General features: G+C 44.8%; 2 protein-coding genes across 4 annotated transcripts; one reads left to right on the top strand and one right to left on the bottom strand.

The window, feature by feature from the left end:
* The first annotated feature begins 5737 nt into the window (after nucleotides 1-5737).
* Fwd (phosphatidylinositol 4-kinase beta fwd) lies at nucleotides 5738-14693 on the top strand. 2 transcript variants are annotated; one of them, XM_076807059.1, is made up of 12 exons: nucleotides 5738-6523; nucleotides 8078-8327; nucleotides 9404-10350; nucleotides 10609-10726; nucleotides 11237-11371; nucleotides 11475-11641; nucleotides 11735-11865; nucleotides 11969-12199; nucleotides 12278-12592; nucleotides 12677-13053; nucleotides 13136-13608; nucleotides 13688-14693. In XM_076807059.1, the coding sequence occupies exons 2-12, from the start codon at nucleotides 8143-8145 to the stop codon at nucleotides 13873-13875; spliced, it is 3267 nt and encodes a 1088-aa protein (XP_076663174.1). In that variant the 5' UTR covers nucleotides 5738-6523; nucleotides 8078-8142; the 3' UTR covers nucleotides 13876-14693. The 2 variants fall into 2 exon arrangements, with proteins under 2 accessions (XP_076663174.1, XP_076663176.1); XM_076807061.1 differs by lacking the exon at nucleotides 5738-6523 and adding an exon at nucleotides 7885-8009.
* Nucleotides 14694-15696: 1003 nt separating this feature from the next.
* On the bottom strand, nucleotides 15697-17953 carry LOC143366207 (protein ST7 homolog). 2 transcript variants are annotated; one of them, XM_076807064.1, is made up of 3 exons: nucleotides 17351-17492; nucleotides 17150-17265; nucleotides 15697-17082 (listed from the first exon to the last, which is right to left on the bottom strand). In XM_076807064.1, the coding sequence occupies exons 2-3, from the start codon at nucleotides 17202-17204 to the stop codon at nucleotides 15959-15961; spliced, it is 1179 nt and encodes a 392-aa protein (XP_076663179.1). In that variant the 5' UTR covers nucleotides 17205-17265; nucleotides 17351-17492; the 3' UTR covers nucleotides 15697-15958. The 2 variants fall into 2 exon arrangements, with proteins under 2 accessions (XP_076663179.1, XP_076663178.1); XM_076807063.1 differs by having other exon boundaries at nucleotides 17150-17953.
* Nucleotides 17954-19334: the final 1381 nt, after the last annotated feature.

Raw genomic sequence — 19334 nt, forward strand, 5'->3', positions numbered from 1 at the left:
AGGTCGCACTTGAAATGTAACAAGCACCTTGTAACAATGGGCGCAACTCTATCTTTACCAACTTCTAGTAAATTAGAAAAAAACTGTTTATAGAATTATCGCTTTGACTTAACATTAAGAAGAGAATACTAATTGAAAAATATATATTTTCACACAGTAAGTAGCAGTTATTGAGTTGATACGTATTTGTCTATTTCTGGGAGTTTTTCAAATCTGGAGCTGCTCGAAACAAAAATATTGCACAAAACACTAACGGGTGCAGGTTCAAAATTTGCAATAAATCCCTCATTTTTTATCCAAGCGATGTAGATTTTTTTTTAAATACATTACACGTCGTAACACCGAAAGTGACAAAAATGGAGTTGCACCCCACTTGCAAGATCCTCAATTCTGCCTCAAGTTTCGAAGACCTTTCAGCGACTCTCGTAGCACGTATTCATTACATAATCGACTCGTAATATTTAAAAAGGAAAGAACGCTCGAAAGCATAAGCTCGATACCGAATTTCCTAAGAAACGGAGTGTGTGGGAACGAACTGGAAATCCGATGCCTGTATGGCGCTGTAACTTTATGCTGGTTGTTTCGTTTGTGTCGCAGTTTGCCCGTGAGCGCATAGCTCGAGATTAACAAGATGTATCGGGTGAGAAATTTAAGTCCGCCCGCGGAGCGCACTCTCGGGTCCGTGTCTCTGGAAATTATTATCAAACAACCGGCGAGCAGTAGATTTGCAACAACAACCGGTGCTTGAGAACAGAACTTAATGTCTCTCTCCAGCTGGCTGCGACAACTCGATCCCAGCCATAGCGAGTTTCGTGCTGCGAAGCGACAGATGGACTAGACAATTAATTGAATAAAAGCCCGGCCTGATACCTCTTGATTCTCGCGTTCTTCGCGCGATTGCCCGAGAGCACCAACGACCTGGATTTCGCGCGACTCTGAGTCGAGCGACAAAGCCTTTTCTGGGGCATTTTCTACCGAGTAAACTTGTCGTTAACTGTCTCGCGCTGGAGGAAGCATTCTTCGCGCGATTCTTATCTCCGATGATCACCGCTTACTAAAAATTGCGCCACGCTTTTTTGTCAATAGCGTTTCAGTAGTGTGTACCAAACAGGGCAATAGTTATAGCGCGCGAATTATATCCGTACGTTAAAATACTCTTTGATCTATTCACGCGCGCTGCGGTGCCCGTGCCGGTATCTCTGGTCGTGTTATCAAACAGGCTGGCTCCGAGTGTGCTTGAAGGCAGCAGTTAACAGAGGCCCGGCACGTTTCATTCATTCCTTTTCCCGACGCTTACTCTTTCGTTTACCCTCGGTGCCTCTGCAGCGTCCCCAGTTCGTCTTTGTGCTTTAATCGCGCCTTCAATTGCCGCCTCGATTTACGGCGCTGGTAGCCTCCAGAGTTCGCAGTGCCCGTATTATTTTCGAGTAAAATTCCGCCCCGGCCAGCAGCGTGGAGAGGAAAAAGGGCGCTCCTTGCCTTTTCCCCTTTCCACGTCCGAAATTACAACTGGGCCCGCGCTCCACCCACCCCGCAAACGGCCCTCGCGGCACGATCCTCGGTGGCGTTTCCCTGAAGCCGCCCGCTCCCGTCTATTTGTCTATTAGCCTCACGAAAATACGTAGCGCCGAGCCCGACCTTCTCCCCTAAACGCTTTTAGCCCGGCAGTGAACATCTGCACCTACAACGTGTAGCCGACCCTCCGACTGAAAATAGAAACTATTATGATGGAGCATCTGCACCGAAAGTAGACCGAGGAGGAGAAATCTTAGCGAAATATAGGATCGAGCGTGTTGGCTGCCAGCGACTAGGGAACTTGGACAATTCGGTGGTGGCGCGTGCGAATCGCGTGCATCAGCTTTGAGGAGGTCCGGCTTCAAACAGCTCAGCTGTATTAAAGAATGAACGAGAGAGTGAGAGGTACGAGTGAAACGTGTGCCATTTGTTATTCACAACCGATCGAAGAGTGGCTATAAGGGCGTTGGTGGAAGATCGCCGTAGCAGGAAGGACGGGCACAGCTCCCGAGTCATTCACGAGCGCAGCTTATCGGTCTGCTTGGCCGTAACGTACGGAAGAATGCCGGCGATAAGAGACAATGAGTGAAAAAGCCTGCCAAGGACTGCGGAGAATATCGGTGTAGTAATAATTGACGCTAATACGAGTATAGACCGGTAAAGGGAACGATGAATCATTGATAACTCGCGGGTTACGTAAAAATGGAATGGCAAAGGAAATTGTTCGGCTTCTCGAAACTGCGCCCCGCGTTCTCAGGCTGGCAGGGAAATTAATGAAAACGTATATCTAACTCGTTAAGCGAATTTGTTGCGCAATGACGTTAACATCCATGGTACCTGCATACCGCCCGCTTGCGTATCTGGAATTCGAAAGGCAGATGGCCGATCAGATCCCGGGAGCCTATGCCAGAGGGGTCCCGTTCGATATTCCGATTTGATTCAGTGCGAAAGAATCGCCTGGAAGAAGAAACCCTCTGCGTCTAATTGGTGTGTGGCGGAAGGTCAAGGCTATAGCGACGCGACACGCAAGGTTCAGCGAGCTGTCGCGACAGCTAGCGCCCCGCTTCTTGCGCTCATGTTTTAAAACCAACTGCGCGAGATAACGAATAGCTTGCGAAACACGGTGCCGGAAATAGTAACGTGAGCATAAACACAAAACCAACGTTCCCATTGGCCGGCAGCTTTTTACTTGACTCGCTTCAATCTCCGCGCAAAAGGTTAATAGTCTGTGACGCTATCATCTCCGCGCACGACGCTTCGTCTCTCGTATCGATGCTCAACGTAATTGCTAAAGATTGGCATTCCTCGAGAATGAATGAACTGTCGGAGATAAAGGGGACACTGCGGACAATACGTATCGACGTGGCTTCTATTCTATTCGTTCTTGGAACAACACATTCGGGGCGAAGTGTTTCGCGGTTGAAAAAGACATTGGCGTCTACAAACGCAAGGGTAACACGCGAGATGATCGTTATGAGCACCGCTGCTAAGGTGACTGTGTGTCATCCCTTGGGTGTGGGTATATACCATATGCCGTATGCTCGCTACACGCTTACGCGCTGCGCGGCGTACATATGCCGTACCAACATCGGGAGATGCTAGAAGAGGGGGTCGAGGGGAAGTACACGTTGGTCTCTGGGCTGCACCATAGGCATCCAGAGTTGCCGTTTGAATATCCCGTTTCCAGCAGTTTCCAGTATGCATCCAGTGGTGCTTGACCTGCGTCCCATTCGACGCGATCGAAGTTCAGATGCCCGTAAACGGTTACAAGCGAGCACGTTAAATCGTAATCGCAACGGCGGATAGGTTCTCCGAGCGTAGGCTCCATTGTGGGTTCGTACGCCCGAACAGATGAAGGATTATTGACACGTGGAAGTTCAAAAAGCGCGGCGTGGCTCTAGAGGCGGCAGTGTTTACATCGGCGAAACGCACGCGGACCAGCCTGCCGCGCTACTTAACGATTAGCCGCGCTTCCAATGACTAATTCTCCGGAGAAGACCCGCATATGCGGACGGACGGAGCTTCGCCGGCCACGCGGATCTTTTCCTGTTTACCGATCCCGCGTATTCGTGCGGGGTTCGGCATAAGAATCGCCAATAACGAGCGGGTGACGCAACGAAATCGAATCGGTGGCTGCGGTTAATCGTCCTCGCGATAAAGCAGCTAGTAGAATTCTCTCGTGGCGACTATCGGGCCCCGCGCCAACGCGCCGCGCGAGGTTGCTGTCAGCACTAACAATAAACGGACGACTTTTCGCTTCCCTGCTAAACAAACGCGCTCCAGGCTCTATATATTACTATTCTCGTTAGCGAGCAAATATTTCGGCGCATACAAGAGTACTGCACAAATGGGTAATAGAGGTTAGGCATAGGTTAGAAAATAAGCGAAGTATCGAGGCATGGAAACGTCGATCGCAATGAAGGTGACATAAAGGAATAGTAGTCTATCGACGTGTAGCACTGTGCTACCAAAGAATTCGCGACTGTAGAAAATGTCAATGCCACCGTAGGATTCATTTATAAATACGTACGACTGATGCAGCCGAACTGACCACCGCGATACAAATGTTGATCTACGTAAGGAAAGCGTGCCGTCTGCTGTCAATAATTAATACGTGTAACCGGTTTATCTTAATCTGTTCGGCGAAACATTTCATGTGTAAGCCACGGGAATCAGAAGTATTCTCATTTAGGTATTCCCTTCTCGGAACTGGGCAACGTTTATTTTGCATTTAGAGCATTCGGGCGTCGTATGTTCAATGCATGAGACGAAACAGACGTATCGTTTTCTTCAAGCGTCACAAGTAACCGGTAAAAGTGTCCGCCGCGATTCATCGGTTCGGCGCGATAACGGGGCGTTTCGTAACGCCGGATTGGAAACGAATATGACTCGTTCTTCACGCGCGAGCTGCAATGACACACGATGGGAACTAGCTGAACGATACTCGGTAAAAAAGTGAAACCAGTCCGCGCTCGCGAGATAGCGCGGTGGATGATTGTCGAACAATCGATGACAGTTACAGCGACGCGTGGCTCTTTAGCTTTAGGCACGGTTAGAAAGCGTATAAAATTACAGGAAGCGTCTACCGTTCGCTTTTACCCCGAGATTCACGGGCACTCGGGATCTTGCAAGGAAATGGAATAGGAAGACGAGTACGAAATCTCATGCCTGCAACGGGAAGTCTTTAGTCTGTGTAACATTCTGTAATCGTACGAACAGGTTCTATAACATCTGGTTAGGGGCATGCACACCACGTTCATCCATTATAAATATGTAATTATCGTATTGGAAGATACAAGCGGTCTGACGTTATGGAATATTCATTTCATTCGAATGACGTCATGAACCACTGATTGCTCGCCCGGTTAGAGATAAGACGCGTTTGCTCGACTGTCCTACAAGCTGCGAATATTAACGGTGCCCGATCATTTGGCTAATATCGGCGCTATAAAGTGTGCAATGCCACTCTCCACCTTCCAGCGTCAGCACGCGTGAAGGAACAGCCAGCGTGTCGTAGGAGACTTTCAAACAAGAAACGTGACGCCTGTTTATTATGTATAATGGCATGCAGATACATCTGGAGCGCAAATTCCTAATGGTTCTAACACCGGCCTCCAGTTTGGTACATATACGAGTACAGTTGCACTCACGGTTGTACGACCTTTCCCATTCGAGCACCGAAGCGACCGCTACCAACCTAAAGCCAGTCGTTCACTAAACCCCGTGCGAAAAACAAACGAGCCAACTCGCGCACCCATCCCCGCGTATTTTAATTACCTTTTATCCCGTGTCCCCGCGAGAATGCGCGCGCGCGCGCACGTGTGCTCTTCCGCGGGCAAAGATTAAAGTAAAACGGCTCGGACCACGTCCCGTGGTCGTGTCGAATTGCATTCCGCCGTTATCTCCGCTTGGTTTTCTTGATACTGACAGCTCACGCCGACATTATCACCGTAGCCACAAATGCGTGATGTAAATAGAAGCCTAAAACGCTGTCAGTCTCTTTTTATACGCGCACACGTACGCGCGTTCCAGTGACGAATATGCTTCTAAACTCTCGAACGTTTTACTTTCGTTCGTATTGGCCGAAAGCTGGAGATTAATAGTAATCGTACAAAGTTGTAACGTCTTTCCGAATTTCACGCCTGCACGAGCGATTCCGTTTCCCTCAGTTTCTAAAAATTCAGATTTTCATTTACCACGTTACGCTCTTCTTCTGCGACATCAACGAATTGCATTGCGCGACGTAAAAGTGTAGAATGGTATTTTACATGTTCGTCTATTGAAACGAATGTATACAACGGAATCGTATTGAATTTTGAAGAGCCTGTGCACGATCTCTATTAAGCGCGGGGCACTGGAACGTCTCGGTGCGTGACTGGTTAATGGCCGCCTGGACTTTGCATCCACTGCGTTGGCAGCAGTGTGCAGAGTAGTAGTATTCAGTGCGTCGTGCGAAAAGCAGTCGAGCTTGGCGAGGTCGCCTTTTGCATTGGCACGGAGAATCGGTCGTGCGTGTTTTTAGTCGCGATCTCGGGCCCGGAGGAAAGAAAGAAGGTTACGTTTCATTTACGTGCCTCCGTGTCTCTGCGTTACGTCTCTGGTGCGAATGAAAGAGAAGTGATGAAGTGTGACTCTGTGCGCGAACGTGCAGGGCGTAGCCAGACCTTGTGGAAAATCGCCTGAAAACAAACGACGACAAGGCGGTGCGTGACAGTCCCCGGAGTCTGCCATTGGAAAGGATACCTTGTTGTCTTTTTCGCACCAGCGGCATTTTGCGTACTCTCGCGGGGCTCGCTGCTGCATCATCGTCATCATCCTTTCTCTCTCTCTCTCTCTCCCCATCTCCCTCCCTCTCTCTCTCTCTCTCCCTCTTTCTCCTACCTCTTTCTCTAGTCCCTTACATTCCGTATACTATCGTACCACATTGTACGCGCTGCACGGGCGAAATTGAAGACGTCCACGCACGGCGCAGTCCCGGCCACAGAAAACTTCCGAATTCAAGCATCAGGTAAGAAGTTATCGACGATTCCGTCTCCACTGCTACGGCCCCGTGCGGTGGCGTTCGATGGGTGAAAACGTATTTTCTGCCGTGTCTCATTGATTTTACCGAGCTGGAATATGGAATAAGGGATAGGTGTATGATATCTATGGGGGTGTGGATTCCATTGGCTGTCAGCGTGTACAGCGGCAGTGTTTGGTTTTCCGTGCCTCTGGCACACCCATCCCTGCGCGACCGCTGGCCAGAGCGTCGCGAGTATATACGAGCCGAGCGGAAGGACCGAGTCTCTTCTTTCTCCCGTGCAAAAGAGGGAGAGTAAAAAAGCCGGCGTTTGCCTTAGAGTTCGCTCCATTTTTCCATCTTTATTGAATTATTCCCCACCCTTCCGCCGCCGCTGGGCATTTCACTCCGCGATTAATCTCGCGGGAAAGGAAGACGTTAACGTGCGATTTCGGTTACGATAATGCCGCGATGCACGCGTTCCATCTAGAAAGTGATCTTCGGCGTGTGTATCCTGTTTTTGGGGGACAGGAGGGGGCCGGGGGGCTCGGGACTTTCATTTCCCGAGAAACGAGAAAGAGGAAAACGGAAAAGGGGACTGCGGGAATAAATCGCCGAGTCGGGTGAGAAATTGTATGGAGCGTGGTGGCTCGCGCGGAGTAGGGAGCAAAATTCTGACGTATATGCGCTTTGTTCCGACTTGGCATTCGACTTTCTCGTACCTAGCACGAGTTTCACGCTCCTGTCACGGTGCCGCGTTGCGTGGTTTGGTCATCGTTCCTCATTTGTGGAAGATGCCTTTTGTTGAAGTTCCTTTACGAAACACGCTTGCAACGGAAATCTACCGTTGCTCTTCGAGAATCTCGATTCGATAGCAAGATCCTCGGCGTCCCGATACAGCCGCTAATTTATAGGCGGTTGATTACGAGCCTCGCGGCTCACGACGCAACGTTGTTTGCCACGTATAGTCTAGGTGACAAGTTACCAGAATTTCAGACACCAATGCACCGCCTTTATTGACGCGATTTTTCTACCACTGCACGCGACGTGCACGTTCAATTGGACGTTCCGATACAAGTGCCGCAGTGGTTGACAGAACGAACGGTTTCTATGTCGATGACGCGCGTCAGGAGCGAAATCGAATCGTAACATGCCCACGAAGTAGCACGATTACATTCTCCACAATGTAACGATACATAATGTTCAATTAACGCGTTAGTGACATTGATTTATCGTTCCTCTATTGGCTCGGGCTTTGCGTCGTACCCAAAGATACGAATTTCTTTATCGCGTTTCGAATGGCACTGATAACGCCCCGAAACATTCGGTGGTAAGTGCGTTCGTCGTAGACTCGTGCTCCGTATGTACATCGGCGGCTGTTCAGTTATTATCGTTAAGTAACACGCAGGAAAGATGTCGACGCGACGAGATATCGCATTTTGCAAGAATTCCAATCCCGCGTTATCGGCGTGATCGTGTTGAAGCGCACCGTCGCGTAAAGCCTTTCATTTAAATGCGAAAATACGATTGCACGAATGTTGGATCGTGGATTTTGGTTCGCAGGTGAAGGATCAACATGAACAGCAGATGACTGTTGGCCGAGCTCTGATGCTCGTTCCGACTTGAATATGAGCGAAGTAGTGGCCGTTACACCTAGTGGTGGATCGACACGCCAGGAAAGCGTGGCACACATCAAGCGGCATAAATTATCCAACTGTAATGTTCCTCTCGTGCACGGCCGGACGAATCCGCCGATCAACAACAATCGCAGCAGGCTGACCACCCATCAACGAAATCACAGCTTAGACTTTAGGTACGTTTAACGAAGCAGCGGCGATCATCGCGCTCGATGCACCCGGAAGGGGGGCATTTCTAGATAGCGTTATTTTCCATCTCTCGCTATCTGCTGCTACTCCCATAGTCCCTGGGTATTTATCTATGCAGACTGAGAACGGCGGCGACTTGTAGTTCATTTCTGAGCTAGAGAAGTACTGTAATTTACATATACCGTATCTTATCTACAAACAAATCTATGTGTCTTCCAGTAAGGAAGAAATACAAATCTTCCCCTCTAATTCCTACGGTAACAAAGCAATTTTCGGGCATAAGATATCCCGTGCCTTGTACACTCTCCTTATCTCCTCTCTTACTAGTATAGGCCGCTTTGAGCAGTGTTTTTCCCTAAACACATGCTGTCATCGATCCCTAACACACGCAGGCATTTTCCCTGAACTAGGGATATGGGTATCAGGCGGTAACGGCTATAGACTGAATAAAATCTATCAGCTGAGGCTACGCTAACAAGGGGAGGACACCATGTGGTAGACACAGATTTTGACGAGCCTTGGCACGATGGATCTATGTCGAAAATAAGTAAATAGGTGACCGAGCGTTTCAGCCAATAGGCCTTAATGATAGATATATTTACATGTAAATTATTAAAAATTTCATAGTGGCCGGGGGGTTTTAGTGGGTAGAAATCCCACATTACCCTGGCACCCGCGGGAGACTTCTTTCTGGAGGGGTGCGTTTTGAAGATATCTCCACGTTAAACAAATTATAATAAATCATATTTTTTATAAATTTTTTTTTTTAACTTGGAGACATCTTTAAAAGGCACACCGAAATTTTTACCCATTAAAACCCCACGGTTACTCTGAAATTTTTAATAATTTACATGTAAATATCTCCATTATTAAGCCCCATTGGCAGAAACGCTCGGACACCTATTTACTTATTTTCCACATAAATCCACCGTGCCAAGGCTCGTCAAAATCTGTGTCTACAACAGGGGTGCCCTCCCCTTGTAAGCCGAGAACAATATTTTCATTCAATGGAATTGCCGATATTCGAAAAGCGGTCCTCTAATCGTGGTCCTACGGTTTACAGGTCAATGGGTATCCTGTTGCCGCCGGTGCCGCAGGCCAGCGCGACCACGCTGACGCACCACCACAGAAACCGAAGTCTCGATTCCGCGCTGCAGCGGATCCCGGAAGTGGACGTGACGCCGAGCCCGGAATGCGAGACGACACCGGCCCCGGTAGCTAAGGCCGCGGTGCCGGCGTGCAAGGCGCGCAGCCGTGAGCGCGAGGACCTCGCCAGCCTCGGGTCCGATGACTCGGGTATCCTCTGCGGTTCGGACAGCGGCTCCAGCGACGCGACCAACGCGGCCACCAGAGAGTCTAGCGTGGACCACCTTCACAGCCGCGAGAGCCTGGACTCCTCGCTGTCGCAGCCGGGCGACATGGACAGCGTGGACGCGGTGGACGGCGAAGTAAACAGTGCCCCGGTCTCGGTGTCAGTGTCGGTGGCAGTGTCGCCCGTGGAGCTGCTGGTGCATTCGAACAGTGAACCTTCGACGAAAAGGGGTGACGATGATGACGACGACGACGACGACGACGGCGGCGGTGGTGATGATGATTATAGCGAGCCGCGTAAACACGAGAGCGCGATCAGTGATTCGCTGGAACTCCGGCCCGGCAGCAGTGTGTGCATGGTCAAAGAACGCGAGGCGCACGAATTGCGCGTCGAGATGGGCGTAACGGTGGACGCGCGGGACTTCCAAAAGTCACTGGAGGTCTCGCCGGTGAACGATAAGCAAAGTGAGCTGGCCGGTGCGGCTATGACTCTGTGTTGCGGGACGACCGCGCAGTCCGAGACCAGCGAGGCGGCCGTAAAAAAACAGATCGGTGTCGTTTGTCGTAGACAGGAGACGGTTCAGCCGAAACCGTCCGAGGGATGTTTGCTGAGATTGTTCGAGAGCCAGATCTTCGACATGTCGATGGCGATCTCTTATCTATTCAATTCTAAGGAGCCTGGCGTTCAAAGTTACCTTGGTAAATATCTGCACGAGGCTTTCGGCCGTCGCTTTCAAATGACTGGTAATAGTTCACGTATGCGCGCGTACGCGCGTTAATAACTTTGCAGCGTCGTTGTTGTTGCTTAAAATTCCTCTCCGGCCTTTTGTTTGTGGCATCTTCTAATAATGTGGATAGTTCATGTAGCCCACAATGCTTGGAAACGTTTGCTCGCAGCAGGTATCGGTAATGTGATAGTATTTTATTTCGCAAAAGTTAGAGGAGTACGTTTTTTAGGGAACAAGATGTTTAGTTTCCTGGACAGCGAGGTGGACTTCTATTTGCCGCAGCTGGTTGTAATGTACATACAACTTCACGATGTTACAGAAGTTCTTTACCCGTATCTTGTCTATAGGTAAGTATTTCTTACAAGGGAACATCATCCCGAACCCGGAAATTCAAGAAATTCTGAAACTTTGTGAATATGTAGAGAATTTGCTCCTGATTAGAACGCAATTTTTGTTTGCTGCCCAAATTCACTCTAAGGCGGTGTAATTGACCCCTGGAAATCCGGTTATTTTCCGGTCTTCTGTTGTAACTCGTGAACTGTAAAATAATTTTCTTACCAAATGATAGATCTAATTAAACGAAGTAACTTTTGTCTTGTAACTTTTTGTCTCTCTCTTACAGTTCACGAGTTATAACAGAAAATTGGAAAATAGCCGAATTTTCAGGGGTTAATTTCACCCCCTTAGAGTGAATTTGGGCAGCAAACAAAAATTGCGTTGTAATCAGGAGGAAATCCCCAGCATAGTCACAATGTTTCAGAATTTTTTGAATTTTCGGGTTCGGGATCTTCCTTTGTTAGTAAAACGACGAGTGTTGAATCGAGAGTCTGTATGAAATATTTCCCCTATTTCGTTAGGTGTAGACAGTCAGCAGATTTCTCGTTAAAATGTGCCTGGCTATTAGATGCGTATAGTGCGGATGCTCATTTGCCATCCAAAAAGAAGTCTCATGGGACCAAACTAAAAAATCTTATTCTCTCAGACGAACTCAGGTAAGAAGCAAACTGAAATCGAACATGGCAGGGTGCTTTAGTAAGCGATACGAATACGTACAGAAATTTTCGTGATATTCAACTGTTTGATATGGAACATTAGGCCAAAAGGAAACGAGAATAAGAAGCAACGCGTAGCTGGGTTGCAGACACCTGCGCCGCCACCATTGATTTCAATGCAAAGCGTTACATCTCCTAACAAAAAGACACACCAAAGATCTCAGTCTGATGCCACTGGATTGTTTCAAACACTGCGTCGTAGCCATTCCGGTAGATAATTTGCGCAATCTAATGTATTATTTTACCGCTGGTGGATGTTGATGTTAACGTAAGTTTCACCACACGTGTGCTGCTTATTTTAAGGTACAATAAATAAAGTAAGTCTTGGGGACCTGAGCTCTGGTCGAGCATTTGACAATGGCTGTACCTGTTTCTATTCCTGCCAAGGTGTGGTAAATGATTTACGAGGACAAAAAACCGACTGCTTTTGCAATGTAACTTGATGATCTTCATTAAATACAACTTACCTTTGTTCCTTATCTTCTCAATAACTCGCGCGTATGGCCTTAAAGGGACTAATCGCATGTACGTTTGTAGGCGCCGCGTCTTGCTCCAGAACTCGAATTTATACAAGCATTGATATCCATTGGTAAGCTGCTCGGAACTATTCCAACGAAGGAAAGTAAAACTGTTCAATTAATAGCGGAGCTTAGTACTCTGAATTTGAATCTCCCTGCAAGGGTGTGGCTTCCTTTGCACAGTTCAATACCACATCATATCGTACGAGTGCCACCGCAATACGCTGCTGTCCTTAATAGTAAAGATAAGGTGAGCAGGCTTTAAAAAACGAAACCACCTCTTTCATGCTATCTGTCACAATTAATCACTTATCTTTATGACATTTAGGCACCATACATAATTTACGTTGAAGTGTTAGAAGTAGAAGATATTTATACATCGCCTGTACAAACGAAGATAGTGGGATGTTCATTGAGGCACACTAAATCCGAGGAAAATTTGACCGGAGGTGAACAATCTACCGTGATTGATTCGTCAGACATATCCACTCCAGAGATGCAACCGAATATGCCGCCGATTAAACAAACTCCGGTTAAAAATATTTCTCCGTATTCAGTTAGGAGTACGGATGTCGCATTTACCTTCCCCGATGACGATCCTAACGATTGTTGGAGCCAGGAGGACGACGAAATCACGCAACAGGTATATATATATATATATTTGTAGCGAGTACCTTTCTCGTAGGGTCGAAGTAATCTGGTAATAACAATTTCGTTTCCCTTACAGTATTTACAACTCCGTAAGCCAAAAGATAGAGATACGATTTCTCAATTAAGCCAAGAGTCATCAGATAGTAAGGAACCAATGTTTGTACCTGGCGACATAAAGCGGCGGTTAAGCGAAATGGCTGCTACGCCTAGTGCAACCTTTAACCATGATCCCGAAGATCCATCGGCTGCAGTCTTAAAGGAACCATGGGAATTGAAGGAGCGTCGCATAAGGGCTTCCAGCCCGTATGGTCATTTAGCGTCTTGGAAACTTCTTGCCGCTATTGTGAAATGTGGCGATGACCTTCGGCAAGAGCTTCTCGCCTCGCAGTTACTTTCGATGTTGCAAAAAATCTGGCAAGAAGAGAATGTACCCCTTTGGGTGCGACCGTACAAGTATGAACAGCTTTATCGTATACATGTTTAAACGTCACTTCGCTGTAGAACGAGTTGTTAAATGTTAACTTTCACTTTACAGAATTCTATGCTTGTCTAACGATAGCGGTTTGATCGAACCCATTTTGAATACTGTGTCACTGCACCAAGTGAAGAAACAGTGCCAATTAACCCTTGTTCAGTACTTCGAAAGAGAATTCGGCCCATCCACGTCGGAAACATTTAGTATCGCTCAACAGAACTTCATTCAGAGCTGCGCGGCATACTGTCTTGTTTGTTATCTCATCCAGGTGAAAGATCGCCACAATGGAAATATATTGCTCCATAGCGATGGCCACCTGATACACATAGATTTCGGATTTATACTTTCCACTTCACCGAGGAACCTGGGCTTCGAGACGAGCCCTTTCAAATTGACGCCCGAGTTTGTGGAGGTGATGGGCGGGAGTCAGTCCAAGCAGTTCCAAGAATTCAAAACTCTGATTCTACAAGGATTAATCGCAGCGCGGAAGCACATGGAGAAAATAGTTAATCTAGTAGAGATCATGTTATCGGGTAAGAATTCTTTATCGGAGACTCTAGAACTCTATAGAATACGTTCGTAACGTTTGTAAATCTTTTCTGATTATCCCAGGATCGCAGCTTCCCTGTTTCCGTAGCGGCGGAGCAGCCACTGTTCAAGGCTTGAAGAACAGATTCCACCTTACGCTGACAGAGGATCAGTTACGCCGGCACGTGGAGGACTTAGTCGAAGCGAGTATCCATTCGTGGTCTACGAAATTATACGATCGGTATCAATATTTCGCAAATGGCACCCTTTAATAATGGTATTAATTTTTGTCGGTGTGGCAAAAAAGATACAATGACTTTAATAAGAAAGCGGAAAACCTTGCGTTTGATAATGCGGTACTTCTTCCAAGGAACGTTTAAACTTTATAGCATTCCGTAAGCACAAATTTATCTTCGAACTTAATTATTTGATCGCGTACGGATAATGATCGATACATATGAGATACTATCTTAAAAAAAATATAGATTTATTCCGAATAGAATAGGATAATTTTACTCGCTCTTAAATTATTCCTTAGTTTCTTGAAACGATCCGACAGTTATCTTTAATAAAAAGTTGTACAAATACCAAGTTTGTCGGTAATTATGAATGATCCGCGACATGTATCGTTTACAAAAATTTTATGCCACGTGTTACCTATGAAAGAAAAAGAGAGAGAGAGAGAGAGAGAGAGAGAGAGAGAGAGAGAGAGAGTGTAATCGAAACAGGGAATAATTTATGAAATTTTTATTGTTACGTTAAGCAATATTGAATATGTATAATTGGTTTTGTTGTATGCGTTGAAATGACTATGTATGCCTTCTTGGCAAACTACGAGTTAACTACTATTGTCGGTGCAGACTCTTTGTGACATTGACTGAAATGTTGGACTGCTAGATCGTTATAGCCTATAACAGCGTAATTTGTTAAAGGTGCCTTATTTGTAGAGAAATGGCGGAACGATCGAATCCGAATACAGTGAAGTGACTACGTGCGTTGATCTACTGGAAAAAAAGAAAGAAAATTGATCTATTACGAAAAGGACAATCTCTAGTTTGTACATAAATACATTGCGTGAACTTTTGTCGAATTCCTTTCGTAGTTAATTTTCGGCAATAAATAATCCCACCACGATGACAGGAAGGAATTTACACACAGTGCTTAAAGGCTCGTATGGGAGATCTTTAAGCGGGAAGGAACGTGTGCAAGCAGGCTCAGATATTAGCAGGAAACGAATACTCAAACTATTTCCTACATTCTAGATTAATACTATTATATAAATACATTTAATTGTAAACGATACGCTAAGGGTAACTACATAGTAAAGTTTAAGGATCACATTTGAAAGTTTTTACATGTTCTTATTACATACGTACATACATACATACATACATACATGCATACATTAAAATAGTCATAATTGCGAGATATCTTAGTTGTGTGAAGATAGTTATTTAATAGTATTTCTGCGTTAACGTATGCTCGTTTAAATAAGTAAATTATAAAAGTAAAGAGGTATTGTATATAAAGTGACAAATTTTATCACACTATCGGTTAAGATTTAATTGAGAATGAATGTTCGAAGCAAAATCAAAGTCACGGCGAGATAAGCCCATGTACGGAACCTGGGCCCTCTGACTTCCAAGTGTCTTAAACTCTCTTTCTTCTGTCGTAACCGTCTCATGATAGAAAGGCGGATCAGAGATTACGAATAATTGATATTGCATAACGCTCAATAAACTTTGCATTTTAATATTGTAAATTTTGCGTAATATCGTTGCACTATTTTTTCGTTGCTTAACTCAGTGCTATCCTATTCACCTGTAAATGATTGTAAATGTAAAAAAAAAAAGAAGATAAGATTCTCCATTAATTACGTGTAATAATTTCCACATCTTCTGTGCGAGTTAAAACGCTAATATCTCTGATTTGCCTTGTTCTTTCGCCTCCGATTTAGGAGCTACTGATAATATCAATTATTAAATAAATAAGAAATCCAATCAAACCTATTTTTGATTGATGTACCCAAATGTCCTAGTTTAGGAGAGAAACGATAATTACGGAGTGCGAGAAACGAAGTAATAGAAAATAACTGAAAGATATTCAAATTTTTATTAATTGTACATCGATTGCTACACGACGCTTTGAACTAATAACATTAAGTAAATAATTCTTTCTATAAATACGTATTAGGATATCAGTCATAAGAAATTCGGGAAGTACGGATGTACATATATATATGTATATATATACACATATATAGATATATATATGCAATTGATGTATATGACAATGAAAGCATAAGTATCATAAATATCACAATAAGTCATGATTACAGAGATCATATAAATGTCCTTATATTCTAGAGAGCTGTTGTAATAAATTAGAAGGTAAAATCGCTTCCAATTTATCTAAAATATAATAAAATGGATGAGAAAACCAGGCGAGCATCGATCGTGCAACTACACCCATTGTATCGGGATACTGATGCGTTAAAAGCGCTAGGAGTGCAGTGAAGGAACATAAACCTGCTGTAAATAAAATAAAAAACGGCAACTCCTTCTTAGGATAGACACTGACATCGTGAAACGAAGGTAAAAGTTCGCGATCGGCACATTCCGTGCAGGTCGGATACGGATAAAATAAATGTCCTCTCTCCAATGGGTAAGGTAACATTCTGAATGTACCTTCCCACGTACAGTGTAATAAAGTAAGAGCACCTTCCATTTGCTTCCAATGAGCCAGGTGAAAGAACGCGTAAGCAATGGCTTCCGAATCCCCTCTTTTCAATACATGCTCCGGCGGTAAAATTAAAGGCTTCATCTCTAATAAATATTTAGGTACGTGGGGATTGAATTCAACAGCTCTATGAATAGCTTCGACCGCTATCATTTCTGGAGTCGTTAAACCTCTTTTACTAGCAATGTCCGTGGAGAACTTATCAGCAACTACCCGCGCTTTCAATAGCGCAGCTGTATAACAAATGGTTGCTGACTTTGGTAGACTTATATCATCGTATTTCGCTAGTACCGCTTGAACATCGGCGTACGCTTGCATCTCTAGTAACGCCTCGATTAAATTCTCATGAATGTTTAGCACGTTCATGATAGGCGGGACTTCTTTCGTTAAATCTCGAAACATCTTCACGGCTTCTTTCAATTTTCCCAATTTCCGAGCGCACATAGCTAATCGCCGTTTAATGTATATCAATACATTCGTGTCTCTTCTGTGTATGGCTTCTGCGATCGATCCTTGATGCTGAGTGCTCTGCGATTTCCTGTAATTGTTCTCCGCCACTTTTAAAGCCTGCTTCAAAATCTTCTCCGCTTCCGCGATAGTAGTAGCCTCCTCCTCGGCCAGTAGTATGTACGCGGGAGCGCAATCGGGATTGCGTTCCAGGGCACTGTGCGCGGCTTTTATCCTGACCACTGGATTGCGTTCCCTCCAAGCGGTTTGCATTATTTCATATTCGGCCTTACCTATTGAGCGTAATTAATGAATATTTGGGAATCAAGAGCTAGCTAGTATCTCTTGCGCGGCATTTACCTGTATCACCCTCGCAGGTGAAAAAGGTTTGATGGTCCTGAGCAGACAAGTTCATATCATAGTAGGTTAACGGTTCTTTGTTTGTGGCCCAATAAAATCTCTGATATTCAGCTCCTCTAAACAAATTTATTGGATTACGCCAAACTTTACATTCTGGGACATTTTGTTGATTTGAATTTGAACCATTTAAACTCGAATTACTTCCGTCTGATCCACTGTCACCTCCACCGATCCATGGGGAAATGTGATTCAACGACACTTGCTCGATAAAAGATGTGCCGTATTTTCGGAAGTACCACCACTCGAAGATAAGAATTAGTCCAGAAATTAAGGATGACGTTCCAGTAAGAGCGACGTAAAACTTTGGGGTTAAGGTGCTCAGAAACATTGTAGAGTCCCACATGCTTGTGAATAATAGGGCCATTTATAATACTTGAACAGCGTGTACGTTTCTCCGTTCTGTTTCTCTTTATTGTTCCAAGTCGCACCAGTATTGTTGCACGTATCGACTATACTAGTTACCAAACATCATCACACTGTAAACGACGTGTCACTTACATTACTCGGCAACTGTCACTCCCCTGACTACATTAACTAATGAAAATCAAAGAAACTCTACCGGTAGTGTCAACGTTTGCACATGTTTCAAATTTTCAAACAACACGCCACTACTCTCATTTTACTGACAAACGTGGTAGCGGTAGCGGTAACATTTATTTTGTCTGAAGTTGCTGAAATTCCTACTCTGACATTACGAGACATTTCGAGATTCTGTAGCGCCAGCTGAGTCCTGCGACTCTTTCTAGAAATACTTCCAAACACGTAAGTATTCATACTCAGCAGATATATGAGGAAAGGCAGATATTCATTCGAACTACACACGATAAATAGGATAAATACTACCACAGACCTCGTCTGTGATTTAGTCCTTAAATTATGGGCCGGTAACACAATTTGGGTGGCGACACGATCATCCATAAGGTGATAGGTCTATCCTATACCTCGCCTCTGGTATATTTAGTCATCGACCTATCCAATGTAATTTTGTGTCACAAGCTCGGAGGGGCTCCCCCTTACAATTTCTGTCGCTCGCAACGCTATCAATTCAGAGTGGAATTCCAACACAATCCTACTAGCAGTTAGAATTGAAACTAAATATCACGAAAATTGCTACGAAAAATGCAAATATAAATCGATTTAGGTCCACACTGTGAACTAGATACTCATTTCTGGATTGTAGTAACTACCACTCGCTAATTTTATTGTAAGTTTATTTCCTTAACAAATAACTCGTTCACTGCCAAACCGGCCACCCGTTCCTATACTTCGTCGATGCCTATACCACAGACGAGCTAAAGTATACACCTATAAAGTAAAACGTGCTCTGTCATCTAAAGATGTTAGGTGTATTCTATTATTTACAATTTAAATAATAACTCTGCTATCGAAAGGAGTTTAATTACTGGTAAAGAATCACTGCTTTCAAGAGTGCCTCTGTATATTGATAGATGGCGAAAGATGGCCGTTACAAGCTTACGATTCGCGTACGAAAATCGCCTTTCCATTGCTTTTCAATTAGGGTGAACGCACCAATAAATGAACGCTTAAGGCTAATGAATGAACACTATTATAAAATTATGTTTGCAGCACGATTGACTCCACGTGCTGCAAAAAATGTTTGGATCTGAAGCAAGAAATTACAAGAAGTCTCTAATTAATTAGTTGCTTATATTAATAACTTATTTTACTCATTTTAATATAAAATGTCCATTCACTGCTACGTGTTCATTTACCGGTTGTTGGAATGTGTACAACGACAGACTGTTCCTAGAGTTAGAGTGTCAGGGACTTTAAGGACCCGGTAATTTATGAGTTTCCTTTCTTTCGCTACAGGAGACCCAAAAGAGGGGAAAACGGTCTTCTCGACCCCTGAGGGTTTTCTCAGTCCGAGAAAACCCTCTGAACGGTTAACTTGTATCGCGCTAAAGACAGTATTCTTTCCATTACTTTTAGTTTAAGTTTTATACAGTTCTTATTATTATTATTATTGTTGGAAATTACTCCGCAAAGGTTGAAAATAAATGTCACACTATAAACACAACTATGGTTTATTGTATAGATAGACAATACACAGTGTGTCCACGTATTAATGTTAGTTGGTTATATATAAAAGTATACAAGAAAA

This window comes from Andrena cerasifolii, chromosome 2, assembly GCF_050908995.1.
Source record: "Andrena cerasifolii isolate SP2316 chromosome 2, iyAndCera1_principal, whole genome shotgun sequence".
NCBI lineage: Eukaryota > Metazoa > Arthropoda > Insecta > Hymenoptera > Andrenidae > Andrena > Andrena cerasifolii.